The sequence below is a fragment of the Phyllopteryx taeniolatus genome, chromosome 3, assembly GCF_024500385.1.
Source record: "Phyllopteryx taeniolatus isolate TA_2022b chromosome 3, UOR_Ptae_1.2, whole genome shotgun sequence".
NCBI lineage: Eukaryota > Metazoa > Chordata > Actinopteri > Syngnathiformes > Syngnathidae > Phyllopteryx > Phyllopteryx taeniolatus.
The window spans coordinates 33764366-33788840 of record NC_084504.1 but is presented as its reverse complement, the minus strand read 5'-3'; the positions used below and the strand labels follow the sequence as shown (position 1 = coordinate 33788840).

Here is a 24475-nt window from a genome sequence, read left to right as displayed (position 1 = left end):
TACAGATTATAACAAGAATCATGGAAGTTGACACACATGATTTTCCCTTGGCGGGGCGGGTCTGGCCCCCGGGCCTTGAGTTTGACACCTGTGGTGTAGCTAAAGCGCGATATAAGTGCCGTCCATTTCACCTCTTTGTTTTTTTGCTGTAACTTATCCCTCAAAGAAAGTGAAAATTGCAAGTGATCATGAAGTTAAGAAGCCCCGGAAGGTGTGGCACTCTGGCCGGCAGCGTGCCAGCCACGCCGGCTGTCTGCGCTGTAAATACCGCATATCCCTGCTCTGTACTACAACAAAATGTTTCTATGCAAATCCACAGTGACAAGCACGTGCAGCACTTTTGTGCACCTCTGATTACGATGCCTATACAGTATGTTGAGGATATCGGTAAGCACCAAAGCAACGTGGAGTGTGTATTTTTCACATGTGTTTACAGCAAATGTGTGTAACACTGCTATAATAAACACACACGCACTCGTATGGCGGCAACGCGGATGTACGATTCAGCGTTCAATATGGCGTTGAGGTATGTACCGTATTTCTATGTAAGATAACATCATCAGGCAGACGTGAAGAATGAAAAAAAAGAGTTACTTGTGACATTTTCTGAGAATGCTCTTCTGTTTTGTTCTTCTCCACTGCTGCTGCTGGACACGGCCGACAGACGCTCTCCTCGCTCGCCGGCCACACCCCCGGCAACGCCCACTTGCATCTGGGTGAGGAAGGCGGGTCTGGGCGCGGCGGCGCCAGCCGAGTTGCGCTCGTCTCCGCCCAGGCTGTCGGGGGGCGTGACCTCGGCCCGATGCGGTTGCCGCGACGACATTTGATAGACGGGATTCTGGAAAGACAGCGGCAGCAGCCCCGCCCTTCGCTGCCATTGGCTGTCGTCGAGCGTGTCGCCGGGGGAGGAGTCCTGCAGGTCCACCAGGGACAGGCTCCGCCCCTCGGCACTCATTTCCTGCCCCGCCGCCCTCCCGAACGCCGCATCGTCATTGGGCTCCGAGTAGGATGAGCTCGGGGCCGGAGAGCCGCGCAAGCCTGTGGGAAGTGACGGGCAAGTTCAGAGGTCAAGGACGGAGTTGGCGCAGTCACTGAAAGAACAAAGGTAAAACGTCACCTGATGCAGGCTGAAGGCTGGAACCTTTTGTGACGAAGAACAAATCTTTGTTCTCAGGCGTTGGCGATGGAAGTCTGGTGAAGTCCACCAGCCTGCAACAAATAGTTTGTGATTTAGTGAGTTAGGGTTAGTTGTTAAAGAACTCTTTAGTGTAGGTTATTCTGGTACCGAAGTTGTCCTGGCGGGTTAGAAAGCAAAGAGGCCAACGCATTCCAAGAATGTGTGAAACAGCTGACATCAAAGAAGTAAGAGTGCTTGACAAGTGCCTCAGTACTATACGTAAGCACTATACCTACTGTTGGTACTACAGCATATCTAGACGATCTTCTCGCGGGGAAGGTCATTGTGAAGATGATGACAGGTGCTGAGACTAACCCTCCATCCAGTCCGACGCCACACTGCTGGCCTAGTGATGGATTGCAGGCCACCAAAGGAGGCGAGAGGGGTGGCGACGGAGGCGGCGGCGGAGACACCAAACGCTGAAGCTCGGGCGAGGAGGCCGACGCTTTCCCGGGGTAAGCCACGCCCCCTGGGTTAGCCAGAGCCGCCGACACGTCTCGTAAGATCCGCGGAAGTGGACTGAGCTTGGACAGACACGACTGAGGACAGATTGAAAGACGGAGATGTCAAACTCGCTCACCCGTGTTCCACAATGATGGTGGCGCGTGCATACGCAGCGGCTGCTCTCTGTCCCTTTCGTGTTTTAGTCCGTCTTCGTCATGTCTACGTGTTCCAAGACGCAGATACAGTCGTAAGCTTGTGCTCGACACGACATCGGCAGGTATCTGAGCTAGGCTAGCGGCTAAACCACACAAGCTGGCTATTCCCTCCATCGTACTACCCAACGTACACTCTCGGAACATCAAGCATTACATTCGACTGCTCCGCTCTACTCGTGAGATGGTGGGAGAGCGCTGTGTTTTTGTGTTTGTGGAAACATGGCTTAACACCAGCGTTCCGGACAGCGCCATTCAGCTCGACCGGCTAGCATGCTACCGAGCGGACAGAACTCTCGCGGGAGGCAAGACTCGCGGCGGCGGACTGTGTGTTTACATCAATGACGCCTGGTGCCAGGACGCCATCTTGGTCAGTCAACACTGCTCACAGCTACTGGAGTTTATGGCTCTGAAGTGCCGGCCCATTTATTTAGCGAGGGGATTCACTGTATTCCTCCAAACTCTAGCAATAACAGGAGTGAGGCGCTAAATGAGCTATACCATCAGATCAGTGAACAGCTGACGGCCCAGCCAGATGCTTTCCTCATCCTAGCTGGGGACTTTAACAACGCTGACCCCAAGGCTAAACTCTACTCAAACATTGAGTTTCCAACACAGGGAAATAACACTCTGGACAATGTTTTTACCCCCTTGAGAGGGGCCTACAAGGCCCTTCCCCTCCCCCACCTCGGCGACTACGACCTATGCTAATGGCAGATCTCCCAAGCCATTAGGAAACAGAGTGTGGCCAGAAGGGTCCCTTGAGGCACTGTTACTGCCAACATCAGCAAGTGCATGGATCGCGTCACCATCACTAAGTCCATCACCGTCCGTGCTAATCAGAGGCCGTGGCTGTCGGGGGAGACACTTCGATGTGCGACTGGCTGCTGGACTTTCTGACGGGGAGACCGGCAGCAACACATCCAGCACCGGCACTCTGAACACGGGGGCTCCTCAAGGTTGTGTTGAGCTCCTCTTCGCCCTGCTGACCTATGACTGCACACCGACATACAGCTCCAACCTCTTCATCAAGTTAGCAGACGACACAACTGTGGTGGGTCACATCAGCAATGGGTACGAGACAGACTACAGGAGTGAGGTGAGCCGCCTGGCCGGGTGGTGCACGGACAACAATCTCTCCCTAAGTGTGGAAAAAACCATGGAGATTGTTGTGGACTCCCAGCATGCTCCCCTGAACATCAACTGTGCTGCGGTGGAGAGCGTGCGCAGCACCGAGTTCCTGGGAGTCCACGACACCGAGAACCTCTACTGCACCAGCAACACCTCACCACTGGCCAAGAAAGCTCACCGGCGTCTCTACTTCTGAGGAAAGGCAGAGCCCCGACCCCCATCATGTGCTCATTCTACAGAGGGACCATAGAGAGCATCTTGACCAACTGCATCGCTTTGCGCTACGGAGCCTGCACTGCGGAGACAAATTTCTTGTGTGTTTTGGACATACTTGGCAAATAAAGATGATTCTGATTCTGATTCTGATCAATACATACCCACTTATTGGCCTTGGTTTTCTCTGACCTTGACTATGTTGCACACGTCACCTGCTCTTTGATATTGCACAGTCAATGAAGACTTGATCCACTGGATATACCATCATTTGATTTAGCTTTTTATATTGATGTTATTTGTCTTTGTAGCACCGCAGGCCCTTGAGTACCGTAATTTCAATGTTACACATATTGAAGAATTGACAATGAAAGCACCTTGACCTTGACCTGAACCTCGACCTGACGGAATGTTTCTGATGTGTAACGCGTGTCACCTGGGTCAGGAATGTCACGTGTCATGTGTTACCTAACTGAAAGTTTGGTCGGCGTCAAGCACGTCCCCTATAGCGAGTCTGTCTGTCACCTGTGTCATGCGCGTCACCCGTCTGAGTGTTTGGCCCGCGTCGAGCCGATCACCTGGTCCAGCTCAGTGAGCAAAGTGTGCAGGCTGGAGAGCTCGCGGCCGAGGTCGACGTATCCGTCGAAGCCGGCGCCGGTGTGGTTGAGTCCGTCGGCGTTGGAAATCTCCTGCAGGAATCGCTGCATGCTGCTCCACTGGCGCTCCACAAAGTCGTTCATGAAGAGCATGTACTCTTCTTTGGTGCCGAACCTGAAAACAGGCGGCAGACGCGCGCCCACGTTGAGGCGTCGGATCCGACTGGTTGTCGGGCGGTGAACAGACTCACTTGCTGAAGTTGGCCAGGGTCTGGATAACTTTAGCGATCAGCGTTAGCGTGCGAGCCGTGCGTTCGTCCGGGTATCCTTGAGTCAAATCGAAGAGCGATGGCGACATCACCGCCGGACACAGGAAGCGCAGGAAGAGCGACGCGCTGATCAGACGCTCGCTGATGTCCGGCCTCCCGCGGTTGCCGCACTCCTGACGCCACGACGCAAAAACCTCCTTCAGCTCCCGAGGAAACACCCTGAAGGGGTCGCACACGCACACTAGCGTCGCCTCGGACTGACTCGCCACCGCCCACACTTAGTTGACTGTAATAACGTGCATGCACGTATGTGTGCGCGTCTATGTGTTTGTCTATGTTCGCTATGTACAGTATGTGTGTCTGTTTGTGTGAGACCTGTAGGAGTCGAGTATCTTGCAGAAAGCGAGTTCACAGCACATTCTGAGGTTGGCCTGATGCTCTGCGAGGTCAGAGTTGGCACAGCGAGACGCATCCACCTCACAGTTCTCATCCGACTCATACAGAGCCTTGATGAACTCGCCTGAACACACACACACACACACACACGCAAACACACTTGCACACCCAGTCTCGTGTAGTACATTGTGTCGTGTTTTATAGTTTGTTGTTGTGTGCGGCGTACCCAGCGCATCCTGCAGGTACTTCTGTCCAACTAGCTTCAAGTACTCCTCAATGCTTTTCGTCGCCAGGGTGTTTTCTCTGAAGATCAGCTGATCATTGTCACGGTAACGGTCCACCTCTGACATCATCAAGTCCGTCAAGAAGTCCTGCAAACAAGGAGCGTCAATCTGCGCCAGCGAGACCGCGGCGGGGCGAGGATGGCACCGGGACCGGAGGCGGGGCTGGCGGCCGAGCTCGTACCTTGGCCTTGCCGGTGCTGTGCAAGATGTGAACCAGCGCTGCCGCCACTTCCTCTTTGGCTCGCAGGCCGATGGATCCTTCCAGCGTGTTGCACAGCAGCAGGTAGTTGGCACTGATGAACTCTGCGAATTCTTTGTACTGCTCCATGGGCAGGATCACCACGCTCTGGTAGCGCGCCTTCACGCGCACCGTCGGCACGCTCGACTTCCCTGGTGGCCCGAGCGCACAAACGCATCAACACGCCGTCACGTTCTAAAGCCACTCAGCATTTGCGGCATGTACTGTCTATTTTTTCCATGGGTCAAAGGTCCCTTGACCCCAGTCACTCAGGCCGCATCTGATAATACTGTTATATTCAAAACAAAATGGATTTTTACTCAAACCAATAACAAAAACACTAACTAAAATCAAATGGCATTTCATTTTGACATCACTTAAAATAAATGGCTGATCAAAACTGAAAACTGGCCCCTGTGTCGATTCCAAAAGAAACATATATACATATACATATATATATATATATATATATATATATATATATATGGGATAAAAACATGTTCTGACACAACCGAACCACAGAGTCAAGTCCGCATTTTTCAATGACGCCGCACGCGGCAAGATCAAACGAGAGCGCTCGTCATCCGCACTTAAAACGCAGAAATGAAGAGCGAACGCAGACTCACCTCTGATGGTGCTGGGCATGCTCACTGTGTACCACTTCTCCACCAGCTGTCTGCCCGTTACCGTGACGATGGGGATGTTGACCAGGCCCACGTAGCTGCTCTTGTCCTTCTTGCGTTTCCTGTCCGTGTCTTTGTAGATGTGCAGCGTCATGGCGCCGACGCACGGCAGACTGCTGAAGTCGAAGCGCTCGCCCCAAAATATGTTGTCTGTCTTCATCTTGCAGGACGTGCGTGCGTACAGGCTGTCGTCCAGACAAAGTTCGCAGAAGTACCTGCGCGCAATCCAACGGCCATCAACACAGCCGGGCGTAAGTAACCGTCAACCTTCAACCAAGTCACGTGGTCTTCGCACTAACCTTCCAGCAAGTCCATTAAGCCATATCGATGTTAAAACGCTCTGCCAAAAATCACCTCGCTTTTAAGGTCGCAGTTCCGCCACTTTGCGTTCAGTGTTTGTACTTACGCACTCACGATCACTTTGGTTTCTGAATGGTCCCAAAGCAGTCTCTGTCTCTGTACAGGAAGTCCTCGAGTTACGACGCACTCGACCGACGGCGTGCCTCGTCCGCCATTTTGTCCCAGCACCATCGTGTTTCTGCTTAGCTAGCGCATAGCGCTTGTCTGTGTTTGTTCGCCGGGAGTATCTTTGCCTTTTTTCACACTCTCAGCAGGAATGGTAAGCACAGCATCGTATTTTTGTATTTGAATGTATTTTAGTTAACCTTTCCTCGGGGTGAACTCCCTTCCCTCGTTGCACAGCCGAGCCGGGTGGCGGCAACAATAAAGGCACGAAGCGCCGATTTGCCGCTTGAACGGCTTCATTCGCTCCTCTGCACATTGGACGTCAACGGGTCCTCGGCTAATCGCTACTCTTCCCCGGTCGCCGTCACGACACTTGCCACTGTACACACTCGCACCGGCGCGCACGCCTTCCTTCTTCACAGTCTCGTCTCACTCACACAACGACGCACACGCCCGCGCCCACACACGCTGAGCTTGCGTGGGACAATACCCGGAACGGAAGTATTTCGCCGTCATTTTCCACTGTAACGGTGAAATCCGACTTGCGCGGAAATTCGTGTGACGTCGCCAGCGTAGGAACGGAACTCGTTCGTAAATCGAGGACTTCCTGTATTGTCTGTGACTTGGTTTTCTTCACAGTTAAACGCATCACCGACATGAACATGAGTTCATGTTTGACTAGCTATTGGTGAGCTAAACCGTCATGGTGGGAATCGAGATTTCGTTGTTGCTGTCTGTCTCTTCATGTATATTTAAATGTGCTGTTTGCATTCACTTTCCCCCATTTTATCCAAAATATAATCCTTGAATCAAAATGTAATAATCCTCCGTGACAACTCCTTAATGCGCACCGGTGGCTTAACAGCTTTTGCGTGCACTACCCAAAAAATCTTTTTGGATTTCTAAAACCAAAACATGGCACACTTTGTTGACAATGAAGATCTTCAAATGTGAACAGGAAAGATTTTCAGCTCAAGTTGAGTCTTATGAATACCAAATCAAAGTCAAGGGGAGTCTTTCATCAGTTTCAGCCCGCGAATTGGTGACCCGAGTCTGAACCGAGTCAAGTCGCGCGGCTGGAGTCCCCCACCTGAGGTTTTCATCGATGGACACAAGTGACGAATGATCAATGGAGGCGAGGGAAGGAGACGAGGCGAAGGAAGAACACGAGGCATCGGAAGGAGATGAGGTGAAGAAAGGAGAAAAGGCAAAGGACGACGACGAAGCAAAGGAAGGAGACGAGGCGAAGGAAGGAGACAAGGCAACAGTAGGAGATGAGGTGAAGGAAGCAGACGAGGCAACGGTAAGAAAGGAGATGAGGTGACGGAAGGAGACGAGGCGAAGGAAGGACATGAGGTGAAGGAAGCAGACGAGGCAACGGTAAGAAAGGAGATGAGGTGACGGAAGGAGACGTCACCTCTTCTTGGCGGGTAGGTCCTTGGCTTCGATGACCCACAGCGTCAGAAGGTTCTCCACGCGTCGGCTGTTGTCTTTGTTGGGCTGCACGGCTCGGCGCAGGTTCTCCATCCACTTGTCTCGCTCAGCCGCCGAGCGGCACGAGAAGCACTTGGTCCCCGTAGAGGTCGTCACCTGGCGAACGGCCGCACGCGACACCATGAGACTCAAGACGGTCACGGCGCCGGCGAGCCGACTGACAGACGGATATCTGACCTCGAAGCAGTAGTCCTGGCCCAGAAGCGACGAGTGAACGGGTTTGATGATCACCGATTGGTCCATTTTCAGCTCCAAAGAGGCCACGCCCCCAGCACCTAAAACTGACTCCTGGCTAGCGCAGCGCAGCCGACGCATCACACACCTGGACATAACACAAGCGAGGAACAGCGTCTCTACATCGCACGTCCATCCCACGTCCGTCCGCTCTTGCGCTCTGCCCCCAAAGTCGAGCGAAACCTTATCATCAATTCAGGAATCGAGTGTCGAGCAACTGATTCATCAAGAAAGTGTCTGAAGGCCCTTTCACGCTGCATTCGCTCAGCTCGCAATTTTGCCGGCATCCCGTATTTGGAAATGCTGACGTAGCGGGCCACCAGGAAGTGAACGCAAAGGTTTTTCCCGCTGAAGACGTAGACCGCACCTCGCCAGATGCCACTGCCTTTTTCACAAAAGAAAGCCCTGGCGTTGATCATTTTAAGACGAACTGCAGAAAAAAAAAAAGGATACGGGTTCATCCCATTCTCATGGCTCGTCGGAACCTCGGAGAGTTTCAGCTTGTTCGCGAGCTCCCATTTTACCCGGGCCGCTTTGAGGTATATTTCAGGCTAAGCAGAGATTTCGGGACAAAGAGAAAGCGCACGTATTAGAGCGTCCTCCATTTTCCCCTTTGCCGGTTACAGTACATGTCCGCCCAAATAGGACTCAGATGTCACTCCGCCAGCCTCTCTCCCATCGAAGGAGCCTTTTGACGACACCGCGTCAACGCGCCAGTTTAGAACATTCTTCTTTGCGCCGACGCCCTCTGCACTCACGAGACGCTCGGCATTGCGTCAAAACGTTTACACGTGAATGGGAAGGTCGAGGGCATCGGGCGCTTTTCCTCGCGCAGTGTGAAAAGCAGCGGCAACATCTTTGCGGCATATTCAAAAAAAGCACTTTCAACGGCTCTAAAATCCATCCGAAAAAACAATTGATGACTGATGTGCACGACCTATTGTACTGCCAGCCCCGTTCTTCTTACCAATGATGGTCCACGTGCACTATTTAGGTCTAATTTTTAGCGCAAGCGACGCCATTTGAAACGTCACGGTCACTGGGTCGCATCTGCTCGGAGAACCCGGAACCCATTTTTTCGTGGCGGGACGCCACAAGTGAATGTTGCCGCTATCTGTTCGTCCTTGCCATAAATGTAGCACGGAATTACACACCGGTCAGTAGGTGGCAGTAGGCGTTACCTACGCCAAGATGCCCAGCTCGGTCTGCCAGGAAAGAAGAGGCTCAAGACAAAGCGGACCGCCAGCGCGAATCGCGAGGGACACGAACGGACAAAGGTGAGAATGAAGGTAAACAAGTAACGCCAACACAAGGGACGAAAACACGCAGGCACAGGGAGAACATGCAAACTGCAGACAGGAACCCACGACCTTTGAACTGTGAGGCAGTTGTGCCAACTAGTCGTTCACTGTGCCTAGACTAACCGTATCTCCATGAAAAATGACGGATGAATATGATGAATATGATGAATATTGGCGGCACGGTGAACAACTGGTGTCTTTTCTCCGGGCACTGCGGTTTCTCCTCTTTCGTCGTCACATGCGTGTAGGTTGATCAAAGACTATGAATGGTTGTGTGTCTATATGTACCCTGTGATTGGCTGGTGACCTCTTGCCCGAAGTCAGCTGAGATCGGTGCCGGCACACGCGCGACCCTGGTGAGGACACGCGGTTTAGATAATGGATGTATGAACGCAGATATTTTACATTATTGACATTATAGAATGAAGTGGCTGGGATGAGAATCAGCACCTCCAAATCTGAGACCGTGGTCCTCAGTCGGAAAAGGGTGGCATGCCCTGATTCCTCCCTGATGAGGTGTTCCGGGCACGTCCCACCGGAAGGAGACCCCCGGGGACGAACCAGGACACGCCGGAGAGACTCCGTCTCTCGGCTGGCCCGGGAACGCCTCGGGGTCCCACCGGAAGAGCTGGATGAAGCGGCTGGGGAGAGGGAAGTCTGAGCGTCCCTGCTAAAGCTACTGCCCCCGCGACCCGACCTCGGATAAGCGGTAGAAAATGGATGGATGGACATTATAGAATATAAAAATGGTCTGAAGTACCATTTTTATATTCTATAATGTCCGCGTGTGTAAAACATTACTGTGGAACTTCGTGTGACGAACTCAGTTAGTTCCGTGACCCCGTGTGTAACCCGTAACATTCTTAAACTAAAGTCATGTTTGTCATTGAAATGAATGGAAATGCAATGAATACGTTCCAGCCCAAAATGAAGTTATACTTATCTTTTTTTTTTTTATCAGTGTTTGTGGTTAAAAATAAGTATAGTGCACTAAAGAAATCAGTGAAAACCCACAAATCTAAAGAAATGAAAGACTTAATGATAATAGTTTATTGCAACTCAGGAGGGGGAAGGGGAGGAGCGAAGAGTTGTCTTCCATAATAACAGGGAGATTCTCATTCAGGTGTTTCTTTTCAAATGCATTGGTTAATTTTGGCATAAGAAAACGATTCGGGGAAGCTTGTCTTTCTCCGTTTAGGAAAAAAACACCATTCTGCACGACAATATCGCACCTACTTCTGTGCTCAATCATAAAGTCATCGCATCTGTGATTGGCTGAAGGTGCTTGGATGGAGCTTCCGCCTCGCGAACATCTGCGCGAAGAGCTTTTTTGAAGCGATCAAAATTGATTTTCGGACTTCTTTTAGCACATGAATCACAAACGCTAGTAGGTTTGTGACTGGACGCTCAAAAAGCGTAACAGATTTCCGCCTACGCTGCGGATCAGAAAACTTTTGTAACTTTTCATCTTCCAGCAATGCGTTATGTACGCAGTCGGTGATCGGCACGCAGCGCGAACAGAAGCACAACGTAGATCCTTCTTTTCGTCCATAGCAAGACCGTTGGCAAACTGAAAATAAGACGTAACTAGACGTATGTTTTCTACGAACATTTTGCACGTCACCCGAAGGGTTCGAAACCCGAGGTTCCGCAGCAGATGGGATGCGAGCGGTGTTTGCAAGATGACTTTGGAATTGTAACTGGTTACGATTCCAAGTTACCCTGTTGAAAATGTCAAAGCAGTGTCACTATTTTAATTACTTTCTCAAAGTAATATAACTATTGACATTTGTTTCGATTCTGATTACTTTTCTTAATTTTGAATGAATGCCTCAACAGGACCCTTGGATGTTTCCTTGAAAAAGTGGATTCAAACCATAGATCATTATTTTGGAATTAACAACATATTTGTTCTTCACACAAACGACCAACTGAAAACAAAACATGATGAAATGTAAATATATAATGAACAATGATTGTTAAATCCTACAGTATGTGTAGGCCAAAGTATGTGGAAAACCAGCATACGAGACCATGTTGATTGTTGAGCAAGTGACAAATGTGCACAATTTAGACAATATCGCTTCATATGACAACCCAGGTATGTGAATGTTTTATAAGGAAATCCTAAATTATAAAAAGTCAATGCTCTTTTATGTGTTCAAAAGAGTAACTACGAGTCGAACATTTTCAAAATGGCAGACAAACAAATAGAATGCACCACGAGGTGGCGCTTGGAAGTCCATCCATTTGCTTTCACCGCTTCTCCTCACGCGGGTCGCGGGCGTGCCGGAGCCCATCCCAGCCATCATCGGGCAGGAGGCGGGGTACACCCTGAACCGGTCGCCAGCCAATCGCAGGGCACATACAAACAAACAACCATTCACACTCACTTTCACACCTACGGGCAATTTAGAGTTATCAATGAACCTAGCACGCATGTTTTTGGGATGTGGGAGGAAAGCGGAGTGCCCGGAGAAAAGCCACGCAAGCACGGGGAGAACATGCAAACTCCACACAGGCGGGGCCGGGGATCGAACCCCGGTCCTCAGAACTGTGAGGCAGACGCTCTAACCAGTCTCCAACGTTCCACCCGCTTGGAAGTCATCTTTGGAAAAATATGTCATCTTTGAGACTACCGCAGAATGGCACATGACCAGAGAGAGCCAATCGCAAGAGTCGGCTTTAGAAGGAGGAAGTGATATGAAAAGAAAATGTGAGCTTTTGCGGCTATTTTTCAAATGTAACAAAAATTCTAATCAATCAAATCTCGAAAAGCAACTGCAATTCAATTGCACATTTTCTCCCAGGAATGTCCTTCAAGCCATCCTCTCTCAGTGCCGCTTATCCTGTTCGGGGTCACGAGCTGCGGGAGCCCATCCCGGCTGACTTCGGGCAAAAGGCGGACTCCACCCTGAACTGGTCGCCAGGCGGTCGCAGGGTCACATATAGACGCAAACAACCGTTCGCACCCATGTTCACGCCGTCACCGAGTGGGAACCGAAGCCACGCCGCCTGCGCCCAAGTCAGGCCAAAGTACCGACACCGTCATGGATTACAATTGCATCACGTAATCTCGTTCCATGTCATTTAGTGACTCCACAACACTGGAAGTAAATATACGAGACTTTAAACATGTTATTGTGTTCCTTTCAAGGTACATATTACCATCTGTTCGAAGCGCGATATTTATTTGTAATCACACACTGAAAAAGGCAAGTATGATTGATTGGATTCATTGCATTTTCATTTATTTCAATGGGAAACGTGACTTCAGTTCACGAATGTTTCAGGTCCTAAAGGGGCTAACTAGAGATGAGCATCCCATGGTATTATAATAAGGTGCTAATCCCTGGTCAAATCATCCTATTTTCCCTTTCAAGCTACATTTAAATTCAACGGTTCCATTGATAAATCCATTTATGGGGAGGGCGGGACAGCATTTCGCACACGCACGCACGTTTGGAGACATGCAGTGCGGCTCGTTCTTTCTTGTGACGCGCGAGCACTGGCTGACTTCAAATCTTAGCTAGCCTAGCCACATGCTAAGGTGGCGGCGAGCGAAATGCGCGCGCGCGCGCGCACGCACGCACGCACTGCGGATGGGTGTCTGTTGTGACGACGAAAGAGGAGAAATACTCACAAAGCATTGTTCGAGGAGGAAGAGGAGGCTTCCTCATGTGTGCTCCTCTGAAGCAAACAAGACCCCAAGAAAGACTGTCTGCCTGTGCGCGCGCGCGCGTGCGCGTGTCTCCAGCAGCGGCCCCTCCCATCGGGGATGCTGCCCTACTTCCTCTCCTCCATCTTTGAAAGCCTGCAGCTGCCCAGCAAGGACGCACAGTGACGACATTTCTTCTGCGCACCTCCAGTGCACACACAAGAGCCTATTTCAAGCTCCCTCCACCTCAGCTGCGTACGAGTTTGTCGCTTGACATCAGACTTCATCTTCAATGTGCATGTTTGCATCACGCCTGACCTTCTATAACCTCTACTGACCCTATTTAAAGCAGGTTTCATGTCTTTGTACGTCAAATATGCATTTTGGCGCTTCTGCCTTCCCGAATTCAGCTCTTCTTGGGTTTTTGGGGAATCTATCTGCCGTTATTGGCGGAAAAACTCGCCTAATCGCTGTTGTTGTGCTCGGGCCAAAGCAATTATAGTATTAATTTGGCGCCGTCTTGGCGCAAAGCAACAGTGGTGACGTGAACTGAGGTGCTTGATTGAGACAAAAGTAGTGCTTTGCTGCCGTCATGTGGCATCTTGGTGCAAAAGGACTGTTAAAATGAGTTTGGGCAAAAGTAGTGCTTTGCTCCTGTCTTTTGCCATCCCTAGACAATTACAGTCGTCTCTGATTTATCCCTTGCGTTACCTTCCAGAACCTGCGGGACAGACGAAAATCCACCAAGTAGCGACCCTATATGAATTGGATTATTTACATATATTTTAAAGCTTTATGCATAATACCAATACAAACTATGCATGTGAGGTGTGGGTATTATTTCTGCCCACACGGGGTGGCCGTCCTCGCATTCTACAGCACTGTAGTATCTGTGACTTTAAAAGTGCAGGGCCCGGCCTGGCGAGTGACGTGGGAGTCAGTCAGTGAGAGTGTCGAGTTGGCTGGCTGTTAACTGGCGAAGTGTCAGCCGGTCTGTGCCTTCAGTCCTCGGGTGTCACTTTGGGTTGTACGTGTTGATCGCGCTAGCGTTTGTTCACTAAAGCCATTTTTATTGCGCGGGCAGCTGTATTTGCTCATGAGCACCTGTGGACCGATTACAATTGGTTCCACCGAGCAGAGGCGGGCTATATTAAGTTAGCTAACGATGTTTAGCGTAGATGTGCTGTTGTGTTATCTTTATCTTCTTTTTTGAAGTGTGAAAAGACCCCAAACTTTGGATATTGCCCATCTTTTACTAACTCTTTCCTGCTGGCTTGCGCTTATTGCTAGGCGAGTCTGCAGTAACTTTTAGAGCACGTGGAAAATGTATGATTGCAAAATTCCACCGTACAGTGAAAAATGTGCAATTTAAGAGAGCTGTATGACGTAAGAATGGGCAAAAGTGAAGCACGAAACGGTGAGGGACGACTGTATAACCTTTTTGGGAGGCATCTATCCGCTGTATGCGCAACGTCACGTGACCAACGCGGAACTTCCTGTGTATGCTTCGCTCACAATCATACCTAGGTTTTATTATATGATTGTTGGAAGCCAAACTTGCTCAAATGTTTGTTTCCTTGATGGCTGGTGCCTTCAGACAAAGTCAAATACATGCATATCATTTATTTGTACAAATATGATATCCATCCATCCATCCAACCATCCATTTCCTTTACCGCTTATCCTCACACAGGTCGCGGGCGTGCTGGAACCTACCCCCCCCCCCCCCCCCCCCCAAAACGGGTGCTGTCAATACAGAACATGAGAAAAAAAGGACCCCAAAATATTTGTACATGTGAAAGGTCACTCACGGTTATTGTACGGCGTTGTACGCAATCGTATGCAGCGCAATGTCTCGCTATCCTTTTGGTCTTTTTGTTTTCTTTCAGTCCCCACACGGACTGCGATGACGACTTTGACCCTCCTAGCCTCCTCGCCGTACGAAGGGGCGTGTCGTAGCTACCTACTCATATCTGTGCGGTCCCCCACCAATAGCGGGGAAACACTGTATACTGTACCTGTAATATGACGTTTATTATACATCTATGTACTGTAGCTTTAAAGTAACCCATTTAAGGAATATTTCGCTGCTGTGCGTCCTATGAATCCATAAAAGTGATGCGTATGCAGCCGTGATGAAACCTATTTGCTGTTACCTGCGCTCATGCATGTTGACGCCACTCTGATGAAACACTTTCGGGTGCGAGCGACTTCTGCGGAGGGATCGCTTCAGCCTGCTGGACAGGAAAGCCTGCGCGGTAAACGGGAACAAGACGCAAATCAGACAGATCTGACCGGCCGCCTGCAACACCGGCGAGCGTCTCACCGTCACTTTGGTGGTGGGCGTGTCCAAGGCGGCACTGGCGAGCGGGCTCAGCGGACGTACGCTCTCGGGATGCTCTGGAAAAGGAGTACAGCGGTCGTGTTGGCTTAGCTAGGAGCGAGCGACTTAGCCAATTGGTTAGCGTCAAAGACAAATGACGAATTGAGTCGATGTCCATTTTTACAGCGCTTGTCCTCACTGGCTAAATGGAGATCGGTCACCAGTCAATCGGGGGCCAACATATAGACCAGTGGTTCTCAAACTGTGGTACGCAAGCTCCCTCGAGTGGTATACGAAGGAGTCTGAGAATGAAATGTTCCAACTGGGCCTAACCCTACAGTGGCTTATAATAATAACAATTACAATCATAATAATAATAACATAAACCTTTTAGGAACACAACCTTTGCTTCGTTTTGAATGTTTTTGTCACGATGTGAGTTGGATTTGACCCAAGAGCAGACTGAGGTGGCGGGAGTAGACTTTGAATCGTTTATTGCAGGTTGACTGACACAGGGTAAGGATATCAGTGGACCGGGACAAGGACCGAGCGGGAAGCGGGAACGGGAGCAGGTGGAGTGGCTCGGCGGCGCGGCTGGAGCAGGTAGCGAGGCGAGGAAGGCGAGGGAGGAACGCTGGAGACGTGAAAGGAAACAACCGGGGTGAGTACAGTAGCGGGTCGTAGGATAGTTACCGTCATACCACGAAAAGAATCGGCCGCTGAGTCACAGACTCGGTGTCGATACTCAGACAGAGGCTGTAGAACTTGACGGGTTGTAAAGGCAAGCGGCAATCAGTGCTGCTCGAAGACAGGTGCGCCGCCCAGGTGATGCTGATTGCGAGGGAGAAACGAGGCACAGGGCACAGGCCACCACCCGAGGAACTGCGGGGGATGGATCGTAACAGTTTGGGGGTTTTTAACACCGGGGCTTAGTGCATGACTGGATTTTAATGTTGCTCATTATGGTGGGACTTGGAGAGACGAGTAATGTTTGGGCGGTACTCGGGTTGGACAGTTTGAGAAGCAACGGACTGGCCGTCCACCATTATCAGGGCACATGGAGATAAACTGTCATTCCGATTTGTTGGGCTGGTTGGCTGGACTTGCACAAATGCACACATGTAAATACATGCCTCTCTCTCTCTCTATCTCTCTCTCTCGATATATATATATATATATATATATATATATATATAAGTGCTAGAGGACTCTGCATCTTTTTGCACAATTGTCCAAAAAAATAATAATAATTTTACCGGCATTACCAGATAACTATTTACTGCTCAGTGAGTGTTTTTTGTTTTTTGTCTCCAAAGCGTTCTCTGTCAATCGACCGTCTGTTGTCGTACTCGAGCGGCTCCGACTACCGGAGACAAATTCCTTGTGTGTTTTTTGGACATACTTGGCAAATAAAGATGATTCGGATTCTGATATGTATACTGTATACACACACACACACACACACACACACACATTACACGCATATACACTTTGTCGCTTCTGTCTTTTCATTAAAAGTCCCTCACAAGGGAAAATAAATGTCTTGTAATTTGACACACCACACACCACAATCTTCTCTCCTTTCTTCTTTGCTCGTCTGCGTTGCAGTGGTGAGTGCAGATTATAATTTGAATTTATGACATGATGTCACTGAGATTAAGAATGTAATCTCCCCAAATCTGGCCCCTGCCTCCGTACACACACACAAACAATGAAATAGAAACAATCAAAGTTGTTCTTACCAATCGCATCTTCAAAGACCTCGTCCATTGTATGTTTGTGTGTGTGTGCGTGGGGGGGAGCGTGTGTGCGTGTCAAGTGTTCTTCACCTTTGTGGGCGGAGTTGGAATTTGACGAGGTCACATGGAGGCGGTATTTTAGCAACCACACACTACAAGACTCCGCCCTCTCTGAGACCAGGAAAGGATGAGCCTGACAAACAAAAACAACAACACACATGAAATATTAATGGACGGCAAGACCGGCGGACAGTTGGGCTGCAAATCAAATCTCACATTTACTTTTTTATTTTTTAAATGCAATTTCTGATTTTTATCAAAGTTTTCCCCTCCGCTTGCAGTAACGTAAATGTGGAGAAAATCCCTTTTGTCAAAACCTGCACGAAAACCCAAACTTTCATGACAAATATTTGAAGTGTTCGACAATCCATCGTCAGAACTTCGTGACTCGGCCGGTCCGTATGTTTCTTGGCGTCAACCGACCTTGATGTGACCATCATGAGGGCCTTTTGAGGCCACCTGGGTCCAGCTCCCTCACCCGGTGACAATCAGACCCTGAACCCTGTTCACAAACACCCAAAGTGCTTCGCACGTCATCGCTGACCTCGTTCGCTCCAACCAATCTCGTTTGGCAACACGCTTCGCCAATTATTTGTCCCGTTGATAGAACGATTCTCCTTTCACTACTTCCTTTCAAAAAGCTTTTTGTTCCGAGCTTAAGTGCCATTTTTGTTATGCCATCTAACTCTAATTTCTTCTGGGTGATATTTGACAATGTTCAGCGCCGTTAACAACGAGGCGGCTGACAGAGTGGCCTTGTTAGTGAAAAGGACGCATGCCAACGGGGACGCGCTTTCGACGACGAATCACCTCGAAAAATGTATTCCAGTGAATGGATCAAATCGACGACTTGCCCACACTGATCGACTGATTGATTTGTGAAGTAGACCAAAGACCTTTAATGTGAAAAGGTGCGTAGGAAGTGACGTGACTTCACCTCCAGGTTGCCCAGCAACAGCAGACGAGTGTCGGAGAGGATGCCCAACATCCTGGTCCACGTGTCTGGCTCCGCTCTCTGGCCGCATGACAACCAATGGATGGAGGCGCTCTTCAGCTCTGCGACATCAACAAAATGGATCAGGACAGGAAGTCAAATGTTCTGACAACTTGCTCAATAGGACAGTGCACAGGTGAAACCAGGATACGCTAGTAGTTGCAGATGGAGGTTGGTGCGCCGGGCCAGTCTGGAGTCTGCTGGATTTCAGTCTGTCCGCTAAGAATGACACGAATAGAGAGTGGCTGGATCCAAGAGCAGTCGGAGGCAGATGTGAAAGGGTGAATAGTTTATTGATGAAAGGTAATGGCGGTGGTCCTAGGTGGGTTGGCAGGCAGTGATGAGGACAGGCGGCTGGCTTGGCGGCAGGAACGACGTGGATCAGGAACACGGTGGGGAAACACACTGGAACAAGGAGACACAGGAGTCAAAAAGGGAACGAGGAATAGGGTGACTTACAGGAGCTAAATGGGCCGTGGTACCACTGAAAGTAACTGCAATACTTCGGCGAGGATTTCCTGGAACAGGCAGGTTTATATATCGGTGGTGATAAGGCTGATCGGAGACACGTGCTGAAAACAGAGAAGGGAGGGGAGAGAGAAAGAGCACGCAAAGCGCCCTCCCGGCTACAATAATGGAACTGCAGGCAGTATATGACAGTACCCCCCTCTCAACGGACGCCTCCAGGCATCCTGCCAGGCTTCCCCGGGTGAGGCGCACAGAAGTCGTCCAAAAGGGTATGATCGAGTATTAGTTTCCGGGAAATCCACGACCGCTCCTCCGGCCCATACCCTTCCCAGTCGACTAGGTACTGGAACCCCCTCCCCCTTGGCCTCACGTCGAGGATGCTCGACACCGTGAATGCCGGATGGTCGTCAATAATCCGGGGGGGGGGGGGGTGGAAGGGGTTCGCCCGGAGGGCTCAGGGCGCAGGTGGAGAGAGGCTTAAGCAACGAGACGTGGAAGGTTGGGTGAATTTTCAAGGACAGTGGAAGCTTCAACCGGACGGAAGTGGTATTGATGATTTTGGTAATCGGGAAAGGACCAATGAAACGGGGAGTGAGCTTACGGGATTCAGTCTGAAGTGGGAGGTCGTGAGAAGAAAGCCATACAGATTGGCCCACCTTGTATTCGGGTGTCGGGGAGCGATGACGGTCAATGCCACACGGACGCCATTCCATACAGCCTGGATCCGCTGGAGATGATCCTTGACTTCCGGGGCTGCCACTGCCCGCTCCTGCTGCTTGAACAATGGCGGTTGGTAACCATAGCAAGCCATGAATGGGGACATACTGATGAGGGAGTTGTGGGCGTACTCAATCCACAGGAGGAATGAGCTCCAGGAGGAGGGGTTGCGTGCGGCAACACAACGGAGCGCTGATTCCAGGGATTGGTTTGCCCGCTCCGTCTGGCCGTTGGTCTGCGGATGATATCCCCATGAAAAGCTGGCTGCTGCGCCCACCGCTTTACAGAATTCCTTCCACACCAGGGATGAGAACTGAAGACCTCTGTCAGAGACATTATCGATGGGAATACCGTGGAGTCTAAAGACATGCTGGACAAGGAGGTCAGTAGTTTCGAAGGCGGATGGTAGCTTGGGACAGATTTGGAAAAACGATCGACAATGGTGAGAATGACAGAGTTACCTTCAGAAGGAGGTAGACCGGTAACGAAGTCCAGAGCAATATGGGACCAAGGGCGGCTGGGGATAGCCAATGGACGCAGCAGCCCAGCTGCGGGCAGGTGTGATGACTTCCCTCGGGCACAGACGGAGCAGGTCTTGAACAAGGCTGGGCCACCATAAATGCTGCCGGATGAACTGAATGGTGCGGGTGATGCCAGGTTGACAGGTGAGTTTGGAGCTATGAGCCCATTGAAGAACGTCAGAGCGTGCAGAATCCGGTACGAACAGGCAGTTTGGAGGCCCAGTCTTGGGATTCGGGTGAGTTTTTTGGGCCTCCTTAACCACCAGTTCGATTTGCCAAGTGGCAGCACCAACGAAGCACGAGGAAGGAAGAATGGGTTCCGGTTTGTCAGGGCTGGTGGGGGGTGAGTAGAGTCGAGACAGGGCATCAGCTTTGCCGTTTTTGGAGCCAGGATGGAAGGAGAGACTGAAATTAAACCTGCTCAAGAAGAGAGCCCAACGAGCTTGTCGGGGGTTAAGGCTTTTGGCGGAACGGAGGTAAGCGAGATTGTTGTGGTCGGTCCAAATGATAAATGGTTGTTCAGTCCGCTCCAACCGGTGCCTCCACTCTTCCAAGGCCCATATAATGGCCAGTAGCTCTCGGTTGCCGACATCGTAGTTCCTCTCGGCAGGGGACAGACGACGGGAGAAAAAGGCACAGGGGTGGAGTTTCTGGGTCGTGGGGTCCCGCTGCGAGAGGACAGCCCCTGCCGCCGTGTCCGAGGCGTCAACCTCGACCAAAAACTGGAGAGTGGGGTCGGGGTGGCGAAGAACGGGCGCACTGGTGAACAGGGTCTTGAGTCGCTTGAATGCTTGGGTTGCTGCTGGGGTCCAACGAAAGAGGGAGCTGGCAGATGTGAGACTAGTGAGGGGAATAGCGACCTTGCTGTGATCACGGATAAACCGACGGTAGAAATTGGCGAAACCAAGGAAACGTTGTAGTGTCAATACTCAGACAGAGGCTGTAGAACTTGACAGGTTTTAAATGCAAGCAGCAATGAGTGCTGCTCGAAGACAGGTGCGCTGCACAGGTGATGCTGATTGCGAGGGAGAAACGAGGCACAGGGCACAGGCCACCACCCGAGGAACTGCGGGGGATGGATCGTAACAGTTTTGACTTACAGGAGGTAAATGTGCCGTGGTACCACTGAAAGTAACTGCAATACTTTGGCGAGGGTTTCCTGGAGCAGGCAGGTGTATATATAAGGCTGATTGGAGACAGGTGCTGAAAACAGAGAGGGGAGGGGGAGGGAGAGAGAGAGAGAACGCAACGCGCCCTCCCGGCTACAATAATGGAACTGCAGGCAGTATATGACAAAGAAAACCGATTAGAAAACCACCGAGTGGGCACTCGTTTTGTCACGAGCCTGTGATCCTGCCAGGTCTCTTTTGTTTTTTTCCCAGTTACTGTCATGGCTGGGCGGACCCTCCTGTGCACAGCTGGTCCACATTACCAATCCTCTTGGCTTTTTAAGCAGTGAACAAACCAGACTATTGACTACTCACCGCCATAGTCTTGTGCTTATTTCATCGTGCTTAGTGTCGTTTTCTAGTTACCCTAGTTAGTGGGCCGCCCCTGCCACAAGACAAAAAAATCAAATGAAACAGAAGGGTGGGGCGAGGCGGGATGGTGGGGGTCGGGCTATATGGTCCGTGCAGCTGCCTAGTTCTTTGAGTTTAAAAAAAGAAATAATAATAAAATTTCCAAAAAAAAAATTTGCGACTTGAAAGCAGACACACGACGGGTTTCATCGTGGTCGCTAAACCGATCAGAGGTAGTGAAGAGCAGGGACCCTGCGTCTGATCGGCCATGTGCGTGTCTGTGTGGGTCCGGTTTGGTGGCCTCACTATTGTATCTCTGCTCTTTGCAGATGTGGTTCTGTTGGCTTCATCAAGCCGTGATCTCCAACTCTCACTGGAGCGGTTCGCAGCTGAGTGTGAAGCGGTTGGGTTTAAAATCAGCAACTCCAAATCTGAGACCAGGGTCCGCAGCCGGAAAAGGGTGGAGTGCCCTCTCCAGGTCGGGGACGAGATCCTGCCCCAAGTATTTTGGGGTCTGCGGTGATGCCGATGAGCTAAGCCGAAAGGCGAAGCTCTCAGTTTACCAGTAGATCTACGTTCCTCGCCTCACCTATGGTCACGAGCTGCGGGTCGTGACCGAAAGAACGAGATCCCGGATACGAGCGGCCGAAATGAGTTTCCTCCGCAGGGTGTCCGGGCTCTCCCTTAGAGAGAGGGTGAGACGCTCGGTCATCCGGGAGGAGCTCAGAGTAGAGTCGCTGCTCCTGCGCATCGAGAAGAACCAGATGAGGTGGCTGCGGCAGCTGATTCGGATGCTTCCCGGACGCCTCTCTGGTGAGGTGTTCCGGGCACGTTCCACCGGGAGGAGACCCCGGGGACGACCCGGGACACGCCGGAGAGACTGTGTCTCTAGGCTGGCCCGGGAGCGCCTCGGGATTGCCCCGGAAGAGCTGGACAAAGTGGCTGGGGAGAGGGAAGTTTGGGCTTCCCTGCTAAAGCAACTGTCCCCCGCGACCCGACCTCGGATAAGCGGAAGAAAATGGAGGGATGGATGATATCATTATGTAAGTGGCATACAAACATCAATACTATCATTTGTCGTGATAGTTTTGGGGAAAATATATCGTCCTTAATAATTTGCTGTCATGCCAGGCCTCAACACATGTAATACACTGAGAGAGACCGAGCAATGGATAACACAAAAATATTGTACAAACAGTCTAAAAAATAGTCCCATCTGTAATAATAATCTGCAATGAAGCAGGACTGTGAAGCAAGAACCGTGATCTAGCGTAGGATTACTGTATCTGTATTTCGTGATGATAAGTTGCAGGGACTCATTGTTACCAGGTTGGGACTCATTGTTTCCATGACATGGGGATCCCGGGACTCGCATCGATTCAAGTGTAAAATGATCCGTGGTCCTTTTTCGCTTCCTTTTGTCTTTGAATTTTAGGTTTCTGAGGCTATTAACTACTTCATGAATTACGGTCCAAAAGAGCATCAAATGATTTATTGATTGGTCTTTTAAACATCAGCTTACATGAAATTTGTGTTGCTGGCTGGCTGAACTGGGCCAGTCTGTCAAGTTACACTCCATTGGTCATGTGACACTAACAGTGGAAGGATCCACTTTGAATTTGAGTTTAAACGCTAAATATTCCGACATTCAAATTGCAAGTCAAGAGTTGGGACGTAGGGGACAATGTGAAATCAGGAACTAAAACATCGGCGCCGGAACAGATCATTGTCACGGCATAAAAACGTCGACAATCCAACTGTCAATCAATCAACTCACCAATCACATTCATCCAACCAAGATGTTGACATCTGGACAGATGTTGGACCAGCATCTCCATGGCAACTAGGGCCTAGCCAACACACACAAGCACACAAAACGCACCCAGGTGGTTTTGTACTGTACATTCGCATCATCGGCGTGTCCGCACACACATACACATACACACGCAGCAACAAGCACACACACACAGATATACAGATGGAGACACACAAAGAGACAGACAAATGACACACCTGTCAATCAGTCATCAAGTCAGAGAAGAAAAAGAACGCGTGAACAGTCGCACTCACTTCGCTCTTCTTAACACCTTAAGAGCATTAACAGATTACTTCCTCTTGAACTCTCACTGTGCGAGCTTGCACAAACACACACACGCACACACACGTATTTGCTGCATTGTGCGGGCCACCTGCACTATAGCCACAACGATGCAAAACACAAAAGCTATCACCAGGGGGATAAAGAATTGCAATGTCACTTCAGACGGCAGAAAACTCAAAGTAAAAATGAATATTTTACTTCTATAGTTGTGAGGGTCAGTCCCTGTTGCTAGGCAGATTTGATAACACACATTTATAAAATGTTTGGCTACTATTGTCTGTCTCAATCGTAGCCAAACATTCAACACTGGATTGCTAGCATATTGCAGACTTAATTCAACAACAGAAAGTGCTGTTAAATTAAGCTTTTGCTATCTTTTAACTTGAGTGTAACACACTGGCTGTGTGTGTGTGTGTGTGTGGGGGGGGGGGGATCGAACATTTCCGCCTTTAAAAACAATGTGTGCCAATTGTTTTTCTTTCCCTTTCGGGATTATGTGCAAGTGCAAAGAGTGCACCATGAGGTTGTGAAGCAGATGCCTATGATAGGAGACTGTCACGATACAATGGTATCAATTTAGACTGGACCAAGAAGCAGGTGGAGGCTGAAGAAGTTTGTGGCGAATGGTTTATGGAGAAGGAATCTGGAGTTGGACCTTTGATGCGTAACGGCGGGTCGTCGAGACAGAAAACGTGCGGGATCGGGTGGATGGGTTTGGCGGCGTGGTTGAAGAGCTCAGCAAGGCGGGGAACACGGAAGGAGCACTCAGGACGAGGGAGAACACGGAGGTCAGAGCAATTGTGAACAAGCCGTAGCTTACGTGCGAATACAGAGCCGGTGGACCGCGGGTGAACGTTAACACTCTGGATCCGGCGGGCTTAAATGCAAGTGATGCTAAAGGCTGATTGACAACAAGTGTGCTGATTACTGGGAAGGGAATTCAATTTTGGAAGGAGTTTTGCAATCTCATAGGTGCTACCGTCAGTCTGTCATCTGGGTTTCACCCTGAAACCAACAGCCAAACCGAGAGGCTGAACCAGGACCTGGAGACCGGGCTCCGATGTCTCGCTTCACAGGAGCCTGCATCCACTGGTCTATGGCCTTTTCACGTTGTGCAGAACAATAGCACACTAGCCAACGACTTGAATACCTTCTACTGCAGATTTGAAAAGGACACTTTCACACCCCACACCCACCCGGCCGCAACACCGACCACCATCACACCTCTGACTTCTGC

General features: G+C 50.2%; 1 protein-coding gene across 11 annotated transcripts in view; it reads right to left on the bottom strand.

Moving 5' to 3' along the window:
- Positions 1-23195, bottom strand: part of dab2ipa (DAB2 interacting protein a) — a 31037-nt gene extending 7842 nt beyond the window's left edge. The window contains exons 1-16 of one of the 11 annotated variants that reach the window (XM_061768985.1): positions 23151-23195; positions 18394-22987; positions 17855-18316; positions 16948-17050; positions 15122-15195; positions 14952-15046; positions 7780-7924; positions 7526-7698; positions 5587-5858; positions 4904-5112; positions 4418-4809; positions 4025-4261; positions 3756-3948; positions 1493-1716; positions 1118-1209; positions 595-1038 (exon numbers count right to left, since the gene is read on the bottom strand). In XM_061768985.1, coding sequence (XP_061624969.1) covers positions 595-1038; positions 1118-1209; positions 1493-1716; positions 3756-3948; positions 4025-4261; positions 4418-4809; positions 4904-5112; positions 5587-5858; positions 7526-7698; positions 7780-7924; positions 14952-15046; positions 15122-15195; positions 16948-17050; positions 17855-17905 — 2704 coding nt within the window. In that variant the 5' untranslated portion in view covers positions 17906-18316; positions 18394-22987; positions 23151-23195. Of the gene's footprint in view, positions 1-594; positions 1039-1117; positions 1210-1492; positions 1717-3755; positions 3949-4024; positions 4262-4417; positions 4810-4903; positions 5113-5586; positions 5859-7525; positions 7699-7779; positions 7925-9260; positions 9404-9425; positions 12761-12780; positions 13137-14951; positions 15047-15121; positions 15196-15811; positions 16001-16860; positions 17051-17854; positions 18317-18393 lie in introns of those variants that run through there. The other 10 variants (XM_061768986.1, XM_061768984.1, XM_061768983.1 and 7 more) reach the window with 10 other exon arrangements.
- Between the last annotated feature and the right edge of the window lie 1280 nt (positions 23196-24475).